The sequence below is a fragment of the Amblyomma americanum genome, chromosome 9 (assembly GCF_052857255.1).
Source record: "Amblyomma americanum isolate KBUSLIRL-KWMA chromosome 9, ASM5285725v1, whole genome shotgun sequence".
Taxonomy (NCBI): Eukaryota; Metazoa; Arthropoda; class Arachnida; order Ixodida; family Ixodidae; genus Amblyomma; species Amblyomma americanum.
In genome coordinates this window covers 128373696-128394881 of record NC_135505.1, presented here as the reverse complement: position 1 = coordinate 128394881, position 21186 = coordinate 128373696, and the positions used below count along the sequence as shown (strand labels likewise).

The following is a 21186-nucleotide window of genomic DNA, read 5'->3' as shown; positions in this document are numbered from 1 at the left end:
TCCACTGCGCGACCTGCTGCTTGACACACGCCACCTGGACAGAGGGAGATTTCCTTCCCAATTTTGAGGCAAAGGAGGGACGCTGAAAGTGCGCGAGGAAAGAGGGGGAAAAGGTGTGATGCGACAAGTGCCATAGTGAAGAAAGGGAAATTCTCTCTGCTTTTAGGAGAGGAGTGAAAGGAACAGAGGGAAAGAGAAGATGGAGAGAGGCTGGGACGCGACTGCGGGAGGCGTTTGACTCAAAACCCACCCAAATCCACAGCAGAGCATCACTGCAGTCCTGGACAAGTCCGGATTTACCTGCGGCTGTCTGACTTTGCAAGGAAAAAAAAATATATCTGTGTAAATTTATATTGCTCTCCAACAACAGCTAACGCTCGCACAATCACGTTGCGCACTCGTAACCGTCCGCTGATTTTGTTATGCATAACGAATAATTTCGATATTCCAGTCAGCTTGCAGAGGCCTTGTAAATGCGGTGCTAGTCGGTACGTAGCAGTTCAGTGATTCTGAAGACAACAGCCATTTTCAACCTGCTATGCACTTTCTGTGGTCAAGAGTCGAAAACTGCATGGAGTAAAATATTTGTGTCCCTAGATGTTTCCTGCCTTACTACCCGCGATAAAGGCCCCATTTCTAGCGAGTAAAAGATAGTTTTTCAGGGGTAAAATTTTAATTTGCTTACAAATTTTCAAGTTTTCATTTTGACATTTTGCTAGTTGAGATGAAGCTTTATTTCTTCGTTTTCAAGCGGAATGAACAGGCAAAACAAAACAATGTGCTCATCCGAGCAAATTTGGGGACTTATCAGCAAATGCCTCTTATCGAGTGATTGCTGAGAAGAAACGTCCGCTTGATTTCACTCTGTGAGCCTGGTCGTGACTCCCGACATAACCGCGCACTCCCTCTGTGCATTTATCTACAATAAACATCATTGCCTCGTACGATAAGGAACGTAAAACACAATTCTTTGTTTCATAATTCAGTTCACTGCATCAAATAACGGTTTGTTCTTTCTACAGGGCAAACACCGTGGGCATAGTTTCTGTCACGACAATTTATTTTTCAATATCTTGCTCCTATTTGCTTCGTTGTGCTGAACCAACATTATTCTTAGAACCTGCTTCGGAGCTCACTTTATTTGCTGCTAATGAGTGAGAACTCTTAACTGCAGTCGGCGAGTATAGACGCCAGTCACTTATGTTATATCGAAATTGGACTAGTCCAACACACGGAAAAACTCCTTGAGACACACACAATAGCTAATTTTTCTATCAGGTGGTCACGAAGTTTGGACCAAGTAAAGCAACTTGAAATCAGTACCCGGCTGTGCCGTTCAACGCACATGCGATATTTACTCGCATATTGGCCAAAGTCGTTAATGTAAACCCCTTACGTTTGGCTGGAGGAGAATAGAAAAGAGTCTGGAATGTCATTTTGGTGGACGCGACGATGCTCAAAGTCGCGAACTTGGCATTAAATTGACCGGCACATTGGAGTACAGATTGTAGGTGCGGTAGCGCAGTGATGAATTCATCATAGGGGTTACGAATGCATGCATTCCTGAAGTGTGGCTGTCTAGGCGCAGCACAGTCTACACCGCTACTTTATGCAAGCGTATAGGATTCTCGCTGGAGCGAAAACCCGCTGCCCGCCGGCGTCGTCACACCTTGTATTGTAATTCTTTATTGTATTGTAATTAGAGTTGAATTAGAATGCAATGTGTAGCAGTTTAACACGAGGCGTGATCGGTTGCGGCGACAGCATGGTGCCCTCGTGCTGTGGCCAGCGAAGCTTATCCGTTAGCGCCGCCGTGGATTCAATGGCCAGTCTCGGCAATATGTATTTTATATCTGCCTGGGTTGTTGCTATGCTAGGTTTGGCCAAGGTCACCCTAAAAGTCGCGCTTCACGGAAACTCGGTGAGCTGGTTCCCAAGCAGAACAGTTAATCGGCCCTTCGTAGGACTGGCCTTTACCAATATGTGTCCAATACTGCGCCGATTACCTGTGCTGCTTGGGTTAGACCTCGTGAAGTAGTATGTCAATGTGTTGCTCATGGCCAAGAAAAAAAAGCATCAAAAAGTGCCAAAGAGCAAAAGTAAGAGATGTAGCACGCAACAAAATGGACAGAGAACGTTTACTACAATCGAATCAGTGCGAAAGCACGGATTTGCACTACGCAGAAGACGACGATGAGCGAGCAGTGCAACGGGAAGGAGCGCTCGCCCTTCTCGGACGTACAATCGGCAAGAGAATATTTTGCTAGTCTTCGAACCTCCGGAGCTTAGTCTCGCTTCTCCTGGTATGTCAGGAGGCGATGTGTTCGCAGCTAATCAGCTTATATCGAGAACTTGGTGAGGTAATTGCTATTTTCACACAAAACAGACACACTGTGAACTTCGGCCCACGAAGGACAATTATCACAGCAGGTTAAACTGTTGCATCCCGGGCGCAACAAATTCGGGTAGTAACTTTTATGCTCGTGCGTGTCTTTTACGCACTTTCAAGACGCGGCGGTTATCGCCTGGTGTAGAATGGGCAAACAGCCGGCGGGGCTGCGTCATGCTCGAAGAAAAAGCGAAGTGGAGAACATTCAAGCCGGAGCAACATTGTGCGTAATAGCTTGTTCTTGCTGCCACTTCGTCGCGGTTATGATATATACCAACCGGCCAGTAGGTAGATAGTAGATTTGTGCTGTTAAAGAACTGGCCTGATGAACAAATCTTCGTCACATCGGGGCATAACGCACATTCTGGGTAAACACACGTGTAATAAGTTTATTGGTTTATTGGGGTTTAACGTCCCAAAGCAATTCAGGCTATGAGGGATGTCGCAGTGGAGGGCTCCGGAAATTTCGACCACCTGTGGTTCTTTAATGTGCATTGACATCGCACGGTACACGGGCCTCTAGAATTTCGCCTCCATCGAAATTCGACCGCCGCGGCCGGGATCGAACCCGCGTCTTTCGGGTCAGTATTTTTTTCCAGTATTGACAGCTATCACCACCAATACAGGAATGAAGCTTTGCAAACACGTTACGCACAGAAAACTCAAACCCACAATGCCTGCTTGCGATACTATTGAGGTAATGGGAGACCATCTCTGGAACGGTGTAAAAAAATGTACCAAGTCTACAACTCTTCTTCAAGTGGCTCACATCGGCCTGATCTTGTTAGCCAGTCGTCACGATTACCTATCACCTGATCACATGTAAAATAGCGAAAAAGTTATGTGATATTTTCTAATTATTTTTTAAGGACATACGCTATATGTTCGACGATGGCATGACGCACAGGTGCAGATGGTTTACAAAGTAGTAATCCCGCTCATCGGTATCCATATATAGGTGCAGAGCCATGCTAAGAAAAATTCTCCTGCGGGGTTTCGCGCCAGACATCCCAGAAGAACAAGCAGTAGTCTTCTGCGACAATTTGCCGGCAGATGCTGTGTGCTTACAGTGTGACAACGTGTCGGCCGTGATGCACAGAGATCCGAACGGTCATGGATACTGCGCTTCGTGCGTGAAGATGTGCACCTACGGCGGTTACTTCGAGTGCGCTCAGTGCGGACAGGAATACCATATTTCACAAGTAAGGAGCAACTTCTGCGCAGATTTTTTATTTAATTTTGCTGAAAAATTCACATTGCAGCCTTTAAGGCTTCGCAATCGTTTGCAGATGACGAATAGTGTAGATTCCCTCACTTTTGAAAACTGTCAGAGATCGCCTTTCGAGGTACCTTCTTCGAGAAACTTGGACTGTATGGCCAACGCGTACCTAACATTGACACCCCTCACACTCACTGATTTTTTGCGTGGTGCAGTCTTCGTCTCAGTGGTGGTTGTAGATTTAGAGAATGTGGTTTCTATGTTTTATCGAGTGTCATTAGGCGAACTTTTAAACTAGGTTGTTGTGTAGATGCAGACTGTTTTCTGTTATGGTGCTGTTCTTTTTTCTCTTCGGGGCTATTGAGCTCGGGGTGTTTTTTACAGTGAAGTTTGTTTACCACTCACCTTCTCATCCCATATGCAACTGTTGCTCTGGCAATAGAGAAACCTGTCTCCCTAGTGCCGTCGCGCGCACAGCTCGATTCAGATGTCCTCTGTCGGTGGATAGCGTAACTAGGGAGGGCGCACTATCACTAGGAAAATGAACCTAATGGGACAGAGTCTCTTGAGTCCCCACAAATTATGAATAGCTAGCTTTAATCTTAATGGTAAAAAAGCTACACCCCGCCTGATATCGCAGTTTGTTATCAACATACGGGTGCGTTCAAAACTCCCGGCAGGACATTCCCAACAATTCTGGGCAAAAGCAATTTTCAACAGGAAAGAGTGAACGCAATTTTTTCACAGATTTTAGTATTTCACTGTAACAATCAATATCCCTGATATTTCTTCAGAAGGCTTGCATTTTTCTGCTATTAACGTTTTTGCTATGGTCATTAATGTTCCTCATTGGCTTCCTAAGACAGCCATAATTGCGTGAAGAGAGCGATGGAAAAACTTTAAGAACATTTATATGCGTCGGAACAATGGACCGTTACCTTCCATAGGCCACCGCGGTGGCTTAGGGGTTATGGCGCTCAGCTGCTGACCCGAAAGGCGCGGGTTCGATCCAGGCCGCAGCGGTCGAATTTCGATAGAGGCGAAATTCCAGAGGCCCATGTACTGTGCGATTTCCGTGCACGTTAAAGAACCACAGGTGGTCGAAATTCCCGGAGCCCTTCAGTACGGCATCTCTCATAGCCTGAGTCGCTTTGGGAAGTTAAACCCCCATAAACAAAGCCAAACCATTGCCTTCAATATTCCCTTAAGAGTACTTTGCAATATTCCAATAATTAAAATTTTTGTCTTAGTATATTCGACGTAAGGATTAGACACTCAGAGACTGTGCACATTCGTAAAACCACTGAGGGCGCACAGTGTGCGCCACCCTTGTGTAGAGCGCTCAAGCAATCTCCACCACGAAATCAAAATTGAAACTAGAAAGGAGCCCATGGATTTGCGGGCAAATTCCCTGTGCCCACCTTGCTTGCAGCTTTTGTGGCTCTACTTGCGTGCAAATGCAGCCTTTAAAAGCTAAACGTTACGACATGGTGCCGATTTTTATGCGGTGGAGAACACCGCTAGAGCGCTCTACTCAGTGGTGAATCAGCCTGCACAAATGCTTCCTAAAAGAGTCGCAGCGATATATCGCCCCAAGTAGTATGAAGCACATCGCGTCGCATCGGTGCTCGAAAGGAAGACCACAACCGCGCCATAATTGTTAAATTCCTCAACTACAAAACTGAACGCATGATTCTTGATAATGCATCTAAGGTCAAAGACGTTACTGACCCCTAGGTTTATATTGAAGGAGACTTTTCACCTTGGATCCAAATTGCCCGGAAAAAACTTCCGAGATTTCGCCCGTGTAAACCGTGGAACAAATGAAAAAGCCAGATATTCTTTGAATAAACTTATTCTCTCGAAGAAGCAGTACCGATATGACGCCGTGAGTGGCAAGGTCTGTTTATGCGCTCCTCAATGTCGCCAACCACCGCCAACCTAAGCAGCCGACAACCAAAGCAGCCAAGCATGACAAACTACAGCTCGGCAACAGGATACTAAAACAGCCCCGTTTTATTTCATCTCAGCAAACTTTAGAAGCATTATCAATAAGCAAGACCAGCCTGCCCCCTTCATCTATACTTGCGCTGCTGACGCCATCGTCGGAGCAGAAACGGGGTTAACTCCAGAAATTGAACTTGTTCAGAACTTGTTCAGAATTGTTCAGAACTTCACATTTCAAACTCGTTTTCTATCTTTCGTAAAGAGAGAGCAGATAAAAGAGGCGGGGGTGTCATGATTGATGTGCGAAAATACACACACACACACACACACACACACACACACACACACACACACACACACATACATACAGTACTCACGGATTGAAATAGGACATTCGGAGCGCGTGGCCGTCGCTTCATGGAGCGCCGCCCGTAGACGCTCATGGAACCAAGGTGGTGCATTGTGGTATGGCGCGAGAGGGAGAACATCTACAAAGCAGAATTGTTCCTTCCAGTAGCCAATGAGCCGGCCTGTGGTTTACCACATGCCTGCGTGGCACTGCAAGGCTAGCGCTCCGAATGTCCTATTTCAATCCGTGAGTACTGTACATACATACATACATACATACATACATACATACATACATACATACATACATACATACATACATACATACATACATACATACATACATACATACATACATACATACATACATACATACATACATACATACATACATACATACATACATACATACATACATACATACATACATACATACATACATACATACATACATACATACATACATACATACATACATACAACACTTATCACTAGCCGCCGCGGTGGCTGAGTGGTTATGGCGCTCTGCTGCCGGCCCGAAAGACGCGGGTTCGATCCCGGCCGCGGCGGTCGAATTTCGAGGGAGGCGAAATTCTAGAGGCCCGTGTGCTGTGCGATGTCAGTGCACGTAAAAGAACCCCAGGTGGTCGAAATTTCCGGAGCCCTTCACTACGGCGTCCCTCATAGCCTGAGTCGCTTTGGGACGTTAAACCCCCATAAACCAAACACTTATCACTGCAGATAGTGAACTTGAAACGTTATGGGTTTCTTGCTCTTTGCCGTGCTTTCGAGTAGTTATCGGCGCTTGTTACAGGCGGCCGAATAATTCCACTGACTTTGCTGCAGAATTAAACGATGTCTTGACGCATGTTCAGAACAAGCACGTGAACTCGCCTATTAACCTGGCCGGAGATTTTGACTTCCCATGCATCACTTGGTCATCTGTTTCAATTGCTGATTCTTTTCAGCCCTGTGGGTGTGCTTATTTTCTCAATTTGTTGCATTTATTTCAAATGACGCAGCTTGTGTCTGCTCCGACAAGGGCTGACGCCATACTTGATTTAGTTTTTACAACTCACCCGTAACGTGGCTCTGTAACTGTACTTGAATGTATCAGTGACCACCGTGTTGTTCACTTTGTGTTCCAGTCAGCCATTCCGAAGGTATCTTTATCTAAAAAATTGATTTATGAATTTGCCAAAGCAGACTTCAACAGTTATAATAACGTCCTTGGTAGCTACTGTTATTTCTTTGAGTCTGCATATTCTAATCGAAGTCTCAAAACTGGGTATTTTTTCATGATATGTTGAATAATTTGCAAGAGAAATCCGTTCCCAAAAGGTGGCTTTCAACGGCAGGGAATAATGAATAGTTCACGTGATATATCAAGCGATATTTAAAACAAAGAAGCGCCTGTATGCGAAAGCTATGTGCACTGAAGCTCTCGTAGACTGGACCGCGTACCTCTGCTTCGCAAACACATGCAAGCAAAACATTGAAGAAGCGAAAGATAAATTCTTTAATTATGACATACCGAACTTCTTGAAAAACAACCCACAAAAGTTTTGCAAAAGTGATTTGTCCTGCACAAAAAAGGAACTCCCGCATTGCGGATGGTATCTGAATTGACCCAGTTGATATGTGCGATCATTTCAACTCATTTTTCTGCAGCCTTTTTGAAATAAAAAAAGCATTTGTCCATTGTTGGACCTGTACCTAGCACTGAATGCACAATGTCCTGCATAAAAATACGTTCCGGGGGCGTAAAGAAGGCTATTGATCGTTTACCTACTTATTCGAGCCCAGGCCTCGATGATGTCAGTACAAAACTTCTAAAAATTACAAAACCCTACACATCACGTATCCTGGCACACATCTTTCAGCAATTGATTGATACGGCCAAGATTCCTGGTGATTGGAAGCTTGCTCGTGTTTTACCCATATTTAAAGGAGGGGATAAAGATAAGTCTAGAGTCTGACGGAAACCCGTCTGGTCGGGATGGTACATGACGAAAGAAGGCGCCGACCAAAAGAAAAGATGGGAGGACGTTTCGGCTCCCCCACGGGAGCCTTGTTCACAATGAGGCATAACGTAGCTTTGTCCTTTATTTATACACGGCGAATGAGTGACCCCAGACACCTGGCGTAGATTGGGGGCAAGTTCCCGTCATTTCGATTGAAATGAAAATAAAATAATGATTACTGATCACAATGAAAACCATACGTAGCAAGGCGGTGCCGGCCAGAAGCTGCTCCGGTTTATTGTTAAAAAAAGCCAAGGCGGGCTAGTTGGTGGTTAGCAGGGGAGATTTATCTCGCCGGTTTATCGGTAACGAGAATTAGTTTGTGTCTGTGTTCACCATAGTTTTGACAGCGTCTTGGTGTCCGTATGTGTGTCAGTAGCCATGGCATTACCGCCACAGCACCTGAATGCGGAACTGTACGGCACTCGACCACATTATGAATAAAGCTTTCCTCAAACACCTGGAAACGAGTGAACACTCCCTGATGTACTGTTGAGTAGTTTTGCAACACATGCGAAATCAATGGCGTTACATCAAAAGGATTTGTGCCCGAAACGAAGCATCACTTGCCGGCATTGTGTCAAAGACCTTGAGGCCTGGACAATGCGTGTAAGCCATTTCTTCAGAAATCGTGTATTGTAAATTGTGCAATTGACGACGACATATTTACGTTAACGCAAAATTAATTATCCGCTTTCCTCCCGTACTCGTCGACCTGCTTATTTGTTCCTTTGTTTATATTTTTTTTAAACTGTGAGGCCAGAGTTCAGGTTAATCCGAAGGTTCTTACCTGAGCAAAACCGCCTTTTTTCGTATCAGCTAAATCAACACAGCAAATTGAATCAGTCGTCAAGTGTGCGCCTCAGTTCGGCCATTCATACCGGGAAAATCAGTAAAAACAGCGTTTGCCAAAAAAAAAAAGCCTGTCCTTTCGCACTGCGTGGAATGTTGTAAACATTCTTTGTATTTTTGTTCCGAAAATAGCGCGGCCAGAGTACTGGCGTCAACGAATATGCTGACCGCGACGTAATCAAAAAGGGAAACTGGTGTTCATAACGCAGAAAATGAACAGTGAAGATCAAGCAAGCGAAATATTTTTTTGGCCGCCTTCGATTCATCACATGTGTGGCAGTTGCTAAGAGCGTTAAAGGCGAAATCCTCGCGCCGATGAACGCACTCGGGTTATCGTCTTACTATTCCCTGCAGAGGCGGGCATGGAAGCAGTAATGCACCTACCAAGGCCCAATGTTGCCACAACATCGACCGCCAAAATTTTCAGCCTATCGCAGCGACGTTCCATTTTCTCTCTCCTACCCTCTAGGTTCTATTTACGAAATTTATTGCTGAATACAAGTACGAAAATTACTCTTCTCTGTTTCTGCTGACTCTCCGTTCACAATATCTCCGAACCTAGGTGCGCTAGCTACGCACAACTGTAACTTATCCCTCGTTATAACTACTCTTCGAAGCCATCTACGCAGGACACCAAATCTTCATTCTTGCGCTGGGAACGCTAAGCAATGGCAGCCGTATACATATCAGATGTGGTGGCAAAGACAGGAATAATGCGGCACTCTAAATAAATGACCTGTGGCTTCATGCCTGTTATGTTTGCAGCACAGTATGCCCCCTAGTCCAGCTATTCCTGTACCATACACGCAACTCTGCCTTGAGCAGCATCATTGACCAAAGTATCTGCTTCCATCAGTTAAGCTGGCTCAACCAGAGCAGCCTCATTGACCAAAGTATCTGCTTCCATCAGCTCAGCTGGCTCAACCAGAGCAGCATCATTGACCAAAGTATCTGCTTCCATCAGTTAAGCTGGCTCAACCAGAGCAGCCTCATTGACCAAAGTATGTGCTTCCATAAGCTCAGCTGGCTCAACCAGAGCAGCATCATTGACCAAAGTATCTGCTTCCATCAGTTAAGCTGGCTCAAACAGAGCAGCCTCATTGACCAAAGTATGTGCTTCCATCAGCTCAGCTGGCTCAACCAGAGCAGCATCATTGACCAAAGTATCTGCTTCCATCAGTTAAACTGGCTCAACCAGAGCAGCCTCATTGACCAAAGTATCTGCTTCCATCAGCTCAGCTGGCTCAACCAGAGCAGCATCATTGACCAAAGTATCTGCTTCCATCAGTTAAGCTGGCTCAAACAGAGCAGCCTCATTGACCAAAGTATCTGCTTCCATCAGCTCAGCTGGCTCAACCAGAGCAGCATCATTGACCAAAGTATCTGCTTCCATCAGTTCAGCTGGCTCAACCAGAGCAGCATCATTGACCAAAGTATCTGCTTCCATCAGTTAAGCTGGCTCAACCAGAGCAGCCTCATTGACCAAAGTATCTGCTTCCATCAGCTCAGCTGGCTCAACCAGAGCAGCATCATTGACCAAAGTATCTGCTTCCATCAGTTCAGCTGGCTCAACCAGAGCAGCATCATTGACCAAAGTATCTGCTTCCATCAGTTAAGCTGGCTCAACCAGAGCAGCCTCATTGACCAAAGTATCTGCTTCCATCAGCTCAGCTGGCTCAACCAGAGCAGCATCATTGACCAAAGTATCTGCTTCCATCAGTTAAACTGGCTCAACCAGAGCAGCCTCATTGACCAAAGTATCTGCTTCCATCAGCTCAGCTGGCTCAACCAGAGCAGCATCATTGACCAAAGTATCTGCTTCCATCAGCTTAGCTGGCTCAACCAGAGCAGCCTCATTGACCAAAGTATCTGCTTCCATCAGTTCAGCTGGCTCAACCAGCCGACGTTCTGTGCTTCTCGACGGTCGGAGGCCATTCATGGTGCGGGCGCAAGCCCAAAAATCGCAAGACGCCACACGTGCCATTTGAGCAGCGCTGGGAGGCACGGCTGATAACCTGGAAGGCCAGCAGGACCTCATCCAGCAGGTCAGCGGGTCGGCCAAAGACAGTAGAGTCCTCAAATGAGGACACCACCCACAAAGCGCAAGAGAAGGCCCACCATACGGTCCTAATAAAGTGCTTCAATCTCATTCTGGATTTTAGCGCAAGGCAGCTTAAAGGTTCGTCGTACAGTCGAAAGACACCGAGACCGCGTTTTTCGTTGCAATACGAACTGCCGTGGCCACCCTAAAGTACAAAAGGATTGGTGTCGTTACTGCGCAGGTGAATCTGCAGATATTGAGCGAAGTAAACGTGGTTGTCCCTCCTGTCTCCTTCGCTCGCTGCTCGAAATTGAAAGGCCTGCGCACCAGAGATCCCTTCCTTTCAACGCTACCGCCGATCTGATGTGGGATGCGCTGTTCCTGTCCCCCTAAGTGAACATTGGCGGCTGTGAGCTTAGATTGGTCGGCCTGCACTGCATTGCAACTTTTTTTACAGCGTTAAGAGGGTTCTCCTCTTTCGGCAAAAAATTCCTGGTGTGTGCGTGTGCGTTTGCGTGTGTGTGTGTGTGTGCGTGTGCGCGTGTGCGCGCGCGCAATATGCGTGTACAAATCCTAATCATAAGTTTATGATGATTTTTGCCACAGCACCACCTCCAGGAATGCCACAATAGGCCAGCAGCCGGCGAGAATTCCAAAGAAAGCATCGATTCATGCCCTAGGGTAAGCGGTAAAAAAACAAAGGCGTATGAGTGTAATTTCTATACACTTTTTAATCTCGCTAACATACAGTGCATAACTTGTCCAATTACCTGTTTCCCTTGCTTAATTATTCGGTTTGAACAAATCATGCTGGTGCATATCTGAGCGGCGTTCTTCTTGACACGTTTTCGGATATTAATCACCACTCGGAGCATATAAATAGCTAAATATATTTTTAAGAGCACGTCAACAATTGGCCAGCCATAATTGCGGAACCATGTCATGATGGTCACGCGCGTTGTTTGCGAAACGAAATTAGTTGGGAACTATTGCTGCGATAATAGCGCTAATTTTACCATGTTGCACAAAGTAGTCCGCAAATTAATCCTCCCAACACATCAATACTAGAGGTGCCCACAAATGCTATGCAGACGAGGAGACGCGCAGGTTATCGCAGTCATAAATGCACGTATTTAGCTTGTGTTAAGGCACGTTAATAAGTTTCAGAATGGAGGGATAATATTTAAAGTCTCCAACAAGCTGCCGTACTTTGTATCATATCGTAATTTTCGAATTTTTTTCAGGAATTGAAAGCAGCAGCGCTTCAGAGTCGACCAGAAGTGGATGCAAGGAGTGATTGACCAGAATCCAAGTTAATCAGCTTCCATGTCACGATAGGAAAAAGTCTAGACGAAATAACCAAGCTTAAATAGAATTTTCACTTTAAGCACAATTGTTTGCTAGCTACCATTTTTATCATGTTCTTAGTCTTAACTTTTGACCGTGAATAAATACGTGGTAAAGGTAGTTAAGGAAAACTTTCACTGCTTAACATGCGTTTTATCAGGGAACGATTTTTTTTAGCCATTGCACTACGTATTCTGGCTGTCTTGCTGTCCACAGTGCATTAAGCCAGTTTTTTTTTTTTTACTTACGGTACGGCATACTCCAATTTTTATTCCGGTGGCCTTACAAGAAGTATGAGTGCCACCGCACAATTACACTACAAAACAAAAAAACACAAGTGCCGTGATCCCATAGTTTAATCCCTTTATGTAGCCTGAAACGAGGCTCGAAAGCAGAAGTTTCAACCCGAAACTACAAGACCGTTTACTCGCGAACATTTTTCAGAATCGTCCGATATTAAAACAAAGGGCCACAGTCAGTATGATGACAGTGGCATACAATTATTTTCTCTACCACAGCTTTCTGCATTGAAGTTGGAACACTGCCCATCTTTGACTTGCCGAGCAAAAACTGTGCTGGCCGCAGTGTCTTGTAACATGGCGTCCAAGATAGCGACCTGATGGTGTGTACCAGTGTCATCGAGGAAGGAAGGAATTCAGGAGAGGCCATTACGTTGCAGTCTTTGAAGCTGGACGTGAAAGCTCCCTCCTTATCCCCTCGTCTATTTGGCCGCCGTCTCAGGAGGCCTGAGCGTGCGCAGCAGACAATGCAGCAGACGACACCGCTGTACCCAACGTTACGATTGGCTCCGCCATCGACCAAAGACTCCCAGTAATCCTTCCGAAAGAGCGTGACTTCCGGCACGTTTTCTGATGGGCAAATCGGATAGCGACAGCCTCTGCTGAGCTTTACTTCCTCCATGACCAGTGTGAATCGCTTCCCTGGCTCAACTTTAGCCCAATTAACCAGGGTGGCTAACATAAGAGCCGCTGATTGCTACTATGAGGGAATGCAAAATTAATATTTTTTTCTGAAAAAAAAAAGCTCTGCACTTTCTAACGAATTGTACAGAACTAATATATTTTTAAAACCAGGAACTAAAATCGAGTTTTAAATGGTTATAAACTACAAATATGTAACCAATTATTTGTAAACTATTTTTGTCTATCCACACACTTCATCTTTCCGCTGCAGTTCGCAGCCTTACTGATGTCGCTAGCGCTTGGTTCTAGACCGCATTTCAGCTCTGCTTTCGCGACTTAACATAAATTGACTTTCCCGTTCCCATCGCCACGGTGCGCAATGGAAAACTTGCGCTGCAGTTTGCGGTGCCGATTGCAGCGCCATAACACACTGCCTAGCGAGAAACGCAAGCAGTTTTGGGTAGTACTATCAGTACTTTTCCGCGCCACCTTCAGGCGCTTATTGGCGTGAGCCTCCGCGCGCTGTCGAAGGCGCACGTGTCGTGCGTCAGCTAACTGGGCTACGCGGAGAGAAGCTAGGCAATGAATGCTGTCAGCCAAACGCGGGTATCTAATCGCACAGAATGTGTTCTCGCGTTTGCAGCGGCCAAAGCGGCCGACAAAAACAGTTTTGAGTCACCGAATGAACAATTGCAGTGCCACCTTGGCAGTGCTGGTTCCCCATGCGGGCGGGCATCCGGGCGTAGTACATTCTCCGACGCCAGCGTCAGTGGCGAAACACTAACCGCGCATACGGAATTTATCAAGCGCGCTGGAGGAAAGGCTAAGTTTGTCGTAATTCGGTCGGCGCACCCTCGCAGTGAGCTATCTCATCGGAAACAGCGGCGCCGGCGCCGCTGCTGCTCTTGCCTAACTCTCTCCTGTTGCGCCAGGAAAAAAAAAGGCCGTGCAAAGGACGCCATCTATCAGTGGTGTTGGTGGTCACCTCTTGTATCAACCTACTTTCCCCTTGTCTGATGGGTCTCGCCGAAAGTTGAGAGGTTCAAGCAATTTTGTTTTCCCTCCGGATTACACGCACAGTATGACATCACGATTTTTTTTGTTTTTTTTTAGTTACGACTAACGTTTCAAAGATGGCGCTGCCTCCGCACCATAAGCTACCACCAGTGTGGATTGGTGTAGTCACCCTACCGCCATGTTTTCAACGTAGGGGGCGTCCATGGTAAGCTACAAATGACCATGGCGGGTTTCCAGGCGCGTTTCCAGTCGACGAGAGTGTAGTAGTGCAAGTTCCGCCGCAACAGTCGTCGCTTGGCATCCTCTCCGCGGACGGAAACAGATAAACGAACTTTGCGTCAGTTCCTGGTTCGCTCCTAGCTCTTTCAGACGGCGCACAAAAGGGGAAAAAAATAAACTGCACGCATATCGCTCATCGCCATAGCAACCGGGGGTCCTTACCGGCCTCGGTAGTTTCGGAGTGAGACTCGGCGCATCGCTTGGAGGACAAGAAAGAGGTGCGTCGCTTTTTTATTCCTTTTGCTCAGATTCGAGATTATCATGCGCCCTGTTGGCATTCTAAACTTAATTTCATCAAATCTTAACTACAATTCTATTAGAGACACCATCAGTGAAGGGCCCTTTCTGTACGAGTTACACGTCGCCTTTTACGCGAGCCTTTCATGACACCGTTGCCACTAGCGCCGGCTAAGAATGTTTTGTTGAGTGACCTAATACAACACTAATCGCGACGCAGTTTACAAAGTGCTGTATTTAATGGATGGCAGCAATCTTATCGCAAGGTCAACCGTTACCTGAAGCCCATCTGGCAGCGCCAGAAACTGTTGCAACTTTGAGTAAAGATGTAGCGCAAAAGAGACGAGCGCGGGAGGGAGACACGAAAAAGATGAACGCTACTAACAACTGGCTTTATTTTGCGTAACAAATATCAGTATATAGGTGTACACATCGCATGCGCACATGACACTAGGGCGACACTGGGCTTCTTGACAGAAAAAAAAAGAGAAATCTGATTACATATCTACAATCGCAGAAATAACTGGTATCAGAATCAATCATCAGCGAGAAAAAAGGATGGGGTGCAAATCAGGCACTGAAGATGAACCTACAAAAAACCTAAAGAAAAAACAGGCACGCACGAAACAGGCGGTGTTATTCTTACAGAAAACTTTCCAGAAAAGCGCGCTCGGAGGAGAACAAACTTATTGGCGCGTCGCTAGTGCAATGACTCGATTTTCTGTTATTGTGGAAAGCCTCAAGCAAAACTCTGGCTTTTATGTTTGCGCTCCTGCCCAGAATCTTCGCTTCTTTAAAGCGGGGCTCGCACTTGCACGTCAGAACATGCGAAACTAAATTCCCGAGCGTATCTTGTAGTAATAAGTTTTGAGCATGTTCCCTTCAACGGTCATTGAGACAACGCCCCGTCTGCCCTATATAGCATTTTCCGTAGGACAGGGGAATGATGTAGACCCCTCCCAAGGCACATTTGACGAAGGCTTCTTGATGTTGCTTCTTGCAACCGCGCTCAACTTCCCCGCAGATACGGGGGCATAGTTTGGCCGACTTATTTGGCGCCGAGAAAATAAGCGGCACATTGTGCCTACTGGCCACTTTCTTGAGGTTATGAGAAACTTTATGAATGTAAGGCATCGCCTCGGGTTTGGCCTTCGCGCGTTCAGTTGGAGCCATAGTTCGTCGGGGCCCAAGCTTCTTTAGGAGGGTTTCAGCGACTGCCGTTAGGACCGAACAAGGGAAGCCTGCATCCAAAAGCCTGTGAATCTGATTATTAAAGCTATCGTGCATTTCGTGCGAACACGACTTACGAAGTGCAGATTCTAAGCAGTGCGAAGCAATGGCTCTTTCTATAGCTTTAGAATGGGAGGAATCGTAGGGCAGGAGTGCTTTCATGGCACGTGGGAAATACGCCCAGCATGTGTGTTCCTTTCTTAACCTAAGCTTCAGGTTTAAAAAGCGTATCTCGCCATTCTGCGGGAGTTCATGGGTAAAAGACAGTCCTTTGCCATAGTCATTAAGCAACTGTAAGATATGTCGAAATGAAAGTTCGTATGCAGAGTCATTAGAAGTTTTTAAAAAGATTAAAAAGTCATCAACGTATCTAAACACCTTTAAAACCGGACCTTCACTAAAAATTTGATCCAAATGGCGATCAGTATAAGCCAGAAAAATGTCACATAAAATAGGCGCCTCACAGGACCCTACACAAATGCCAGTGCGTTGCAGAAAAGGCTCCTTCCCTCATAGCCTGAGTCGCTTTGAGACGTTAAGCCCACATAAACCATAAGCCAATTATATGCTTCCGCTGCAGCAGCCGCAGCTCAAGCTATCGATTTCGTATATAGTTGTGCTTAACAAACGCACGCCAACTCTTCTATGAGCAATTATTGAGCGGAAGGATCCAGTGGACTGACAAGTGAAGAAAATCAATGCAGTTATCGACGTCATTAGACACCGTTGCTGCTGAGTTCAATCAGGAAGTTTACAGCGCTTGGGTGCATGACATGCTCAGTCACACATGAAACACATGTCCTAATAAGGAGCTCTTACTAATCCTAGTCAGTAAAGCATAACGTGTTCCGCTTTATTTCTTTGTAGTTTTGCTTCGTGGAACTTACTGAGCGGTTAGTGAGCACTACAAAATGATCGTGAAGAAATTCAGCAATCGAAAGTTAATTAGGAAAATTCAAGGCTGCCAAAGACCAAAGGTCACACTACATTCCATACCTGACACACATACCTGACAATACCTGACAGCCTTGGGCCGCCGCTCTAGCAATGCGCCTAACATGTGCTCTGATGTCTTGTCCTGTTGCTGTCTCAGCTAGCGGAGCAGTCATTGGCTGTTTCGGACATGATGTGCAATTAATCTACCAAAAGAGGGTTTTTGGGCCTAACTCTCTGAAGACCTTCTTCGAGGTTAAATGACGTGAGCATTAGTGTCGCATGTAGTACGGGAAAAATCTGATATCCAAGAACCCAGCCTGGTCATTTCAGTACATGTGGGTTGGAGAGTATGCAGTGAAAGTTGACTTAAAAATTAAGCAACAAATGAGAAGCCCCTTAGGAAGTTTTGATTGATTTTATGAAGTTTAACATTCCAAAACGACTCAGGCTACGAGGAGCCGCCATAGTAGAGGACTCCGGTTAACTTCCACCACCATGGGTTCTTCAACATGTACTCACATCGCACAGCACACCGACCTCTACATTTTGCCTTCATCAAAATGCGACCGCCGCGGCCAGGATCGAACCCGCGTCCTTTTTGTCATTAGGCGAGCACCATAACCACCTAGCACCCCCCCCCCCCCCCCCCTCTTGGAAAACGAAGTAACTTCTACATGTAGTGCTGTAACACATGGGCTTCAAGGAGAACTAACATATTTCATACGGGTCTAAATTTACCTGCATAAAAGTGGAGCGCCCTTCTATAGTCAGGCGGGACTAAAATGCGAACAACTCATGTGAACGAAACAAAATAATATTGTTTACTTTTAGCCTTGGTGCACAACTAGCCTGGTACATGTTTTGGGGTAAAGGGTCCACCAGAGTCTTATCATAAACCGGTTGTAAATGTATACCTTGTTGCGAAGCAGAAAAGTGCGGCACATGCGTACTCGCGTTTCTTTCCGGGGTGACTGTACATACAAGCCTGGATGAGCACCTCAAAAAATTTAGTTTTTTTCAATATTGGCCAAATCCACCGTAACCGGAACCAAACACAACACGAAAGTTTTTTTTTTTATCCACAGAAACACAGAGGAGAAGTTTAGTGGTATGCTTTTAAATGCTAGTTATATTGCCCAATTAATTTTGATAGTATTTCAAAGGACATATCTATTGGTGAACATGCAGTTACAGCTGAACTCTTCTTAAATTCGTTTTCTGGTTCTGGCTCATTTCGAAAAAATAATTCCTGGAATACGAGGTCTGTGTAAGAACAGAGATAATACAACCGAAGCACTCCCCTAAAATTCATAGGCTATGCGATCTGTGAGCTGTGCAAACTTTTTCTTCTTTTTCTACGCTTAATAGGTGCGTCGGACACAGGTGCAGTCCCGACTAGCTTGATAGTAATCACCTAAGGCTTAACGAACTGATGCTGAAGTGTTCCAAGACAATTTATGTTTGAACGAAGTCTGAAGGAATACATTAGCTTCGCGGCACACTTTATTAATATATCCTGTGAAGTCATATTTACCTTCAGGTGGGACGGGATAGCAGACCTGTTCCGCCAAAACCACCTCTGCAGCCTTGGAAAAGATTTAGAGTTTTCACCTTTCTCAAAAAGTAAGGCTTCGGTGCACTCTCGTTTCAACACTCGTGCAGAACCATGCCAAGGAGGGTGCTGCTCCGGGGCTTCACACCTGACATTCCCGAAGAGCAGCCTGTGACCTTCTGCGAAGATTTGCCGCCAAACATTACGTGCTCACAGTGCGACAACGTGTCGGCCGTGCTGCACAGAGATCCCAGTGGTCACGGTTACTGCGCTTCGTGCTTGAAGATGTGCACCGACCGTGATTCCTTCTTTGACTGTCCTGAATGCGCACGGCAATTCCATCTCTCAGAAGTGAGGAAGAAGCTTAGCGCAGTCTTTCGGTCATTTTTTTAACATACTTCACAGCCTTTTTGCACTTCGTGTTCTTAACGCTGTCAGAAAACACTGCGCTGTTTCTGAAACTAGAGGGCGAAGTGCACCTTCTTATTGACGCAAAAAAAATCTAAACTTATGGCTTATCTTCACGAACTATGAACGGTTTATCTTCGTTTAGAAACCGCCGTTCTTCAAAAAATATGCAATGATTATCAGACGCGTGCTTTGCAGGGGCGTGCTGCGCATGCGACGGTGTCGAATAAGTAGTAATCATAGTCCAGGTGAGTGTCTCATTTAAGGGCAATAGTTTGAACCTTTCATTCACTTACTTGCTGCCCAGCTTCCTTCAGCTTTTTAACGCAGCAAAAGATGTCCAAGATCTCGTGAACTGGTTCTTCGAATGCGAATGCAATAAGGTGAATAAGAATACATTCGGTCAATTTTGTTTTGTTGTCTACGTTCAAGAGCTGGTAAACCAGCAAGTAATATTCTTTGTTAGGCTGATAAGAAGACCCATATTGAGAGCACTTGTTTATACGCAAATAACTTCTTTCAGAGGCTTCTATCATACCCAATCCTTATACCTCTAAACAGTCAAGGCGCTATTGCAACTAAAAGGATACCTGATGTAAGTTACAAGATGCAGTTCGTACGCTAGCTTTTCCAGAGGTAGTTCCCTCGAGGAAGTTCACTTGAGGTTATTAAGCCGTCACTGTGATTTTAGATGGAAGCAAAAAATAAAACATCCAAGTATAAAATAAGCGCGCACTTTAACAACGTACGCGCACATTTACAACATACGCGTTCTTCTGCACCACTGTCGTCATATGCCGCCGATTTTGAAAACAAAAAAAATTCATTTTTATGTTTTCGGCTTGCAACTTTCTTATTTAACAATATGTTAGCTTTAAAACTAGGCTGCTCGAAAGATACTCACACCAAACAATGGATGAAACGGGATCGGGTCTCTTCCCTTAGCCGGTATAAAAAATTTTTCTGATTTTAAGCAAAGTCTCTGTGATTATAAAAAGTGATTTTGCTTTTAAAAATTCAAGTAAGCATCCTGCAGGTGGCATATATGCACCTGATGAATACTTTCTTTTCTTCATTTAAGCTCAAAGAAGATCGATCAGTTCCAGAAATAATCAGAGGAAGGAAGGTCATCTGCCCCAACTCTGCTCAAGGAAGGCCAGTGTATATCAATTTCAGTGCACTCAAGGTAAGAAAGGCTCATCGGTGCTAATTTCTGGACTTCTATTTTTCTTTCTAATCAAAAGATCCTGAAAAGCTGGAATACTGGGCATGAATTAGCAGAAATCAGACTCATTGCATGCAGATAATCAGCGAGTAATGCATAGTTCATATTTCGAGCTTACACTTTCACTAATGAAGAAACTGCAAATGAAACCATTGTTTTATTTTTATCTCTTAATCAGTACTGTATCCTACTTCCTAGAACTGACGTTTTCCTGTTAACGAAAGCATTCCACTCAATTCTGCTTCCAGGACCATCTTAAGCAACACTCTTGCGGCCAGACCGTTCACGATGAGGCCGTCAGTGATCGACCTGGTTCTGTTCAGGTAACGGTCAGCGTATTGCCCCGGCAAATCGCGTTTTATTTAGCCAATGCTTCTGGCATCGATGCCATTGCTAAAAGAGCGGCAGTGAGAGAGTCCGAAAATCACTAGCTCATGACAGCTCACATGGCAGATGACAGCTGCTCAACATATTTTCGCAGTAAGAACGGAGCCTCTTGTGGCTGCGCAAAGGCACTTAATGTCAAGGTACGGGCCTTGATGTTGTGCTCACCAATGGTTAAAATTGCGTAAACGCCCTTTATAATTTTGCAATAAAAAGAACGATTGACTTTGTGCCTCAGACATCGTATCAGGCCTGCCGCTTTGTTTTTTCGATCTCAAGTGACGTGAAAAATCTGCGAGCGTTTTGTTTCACTGCAGTCCTGTCTTTTATTACAAATACGCATTCACCGAGGCCTGTATTTTTGCTACCCCTGACTGCTTCTTCCATTGCAGCTCAAAACTTTAAAGAGAGCTTTGGCACGTCGTGACCATGAATTCTCACTTTTCTCTCAAACTAAACATAGGATTTTGGTGGAAAAGCTTAAATTATATTCAATGTCCCATTACCAAAGTTAAATTACTGCCGCCTTCATTGTCCTTAGGTTTGTTCTCCTTATTTCTCCTTCATAACTGCTTTGTATACACAAAATTCGCCCGCCTAATGGGCACTCCAGAAAGGTACTTTTAAAACAAGCTTTTTCCAAACTTTTTTTTTTCCAAAGGCGCCTTTAAATTCCTCCTCTTTCGAAATGACTAAATTCCCTCGGTTCAGTTAAGCGGTACCCAACAACTTCGTCCTTGCGGAAGACAGATTTTACAAATGTCCCAGAAAGGTTCAACCATCCCAGCTGCTACCTATCCCCAGCATGCAGCTGTCTCAGAATCTTGT

At 45.3% G+C, this 21186-nt stretch overlaps 1 protein-coding gene across 1 annotated transcript in view; it reads left to right on the top strand.

The window, feature by feature from the left end:
• The first annotated feature begins 8455 nt into the window (after nt 1-8455).
• Nucleotides 8456-21186, top strand: part of LOC144104305 (uncharacterized) — a 42494-nt gene continuing 29763 nt past the window's right edge. Inside the window, exons 1-5 of the mRNA XM_077637215.1 lie at nt 8456-8536; nt 11427-11501; nt 18452-18692; nt 19831-19935; nt 20223-20297. Coding sequence (XP_077493341.1) covers nt 18456-18692; nt 19831-19935; nt 20223-20297 — 417 coding nt within the window. The 5' untranslated portion in view covers nt 8456-8536; nt 11427-11501; nt 18452-18455. The remainder of the gene's footprint in view (nt 8537-11426; nt 11502-18451; nt 18693-19830; nt 19936-20222; nt 20298-21186) is intronic.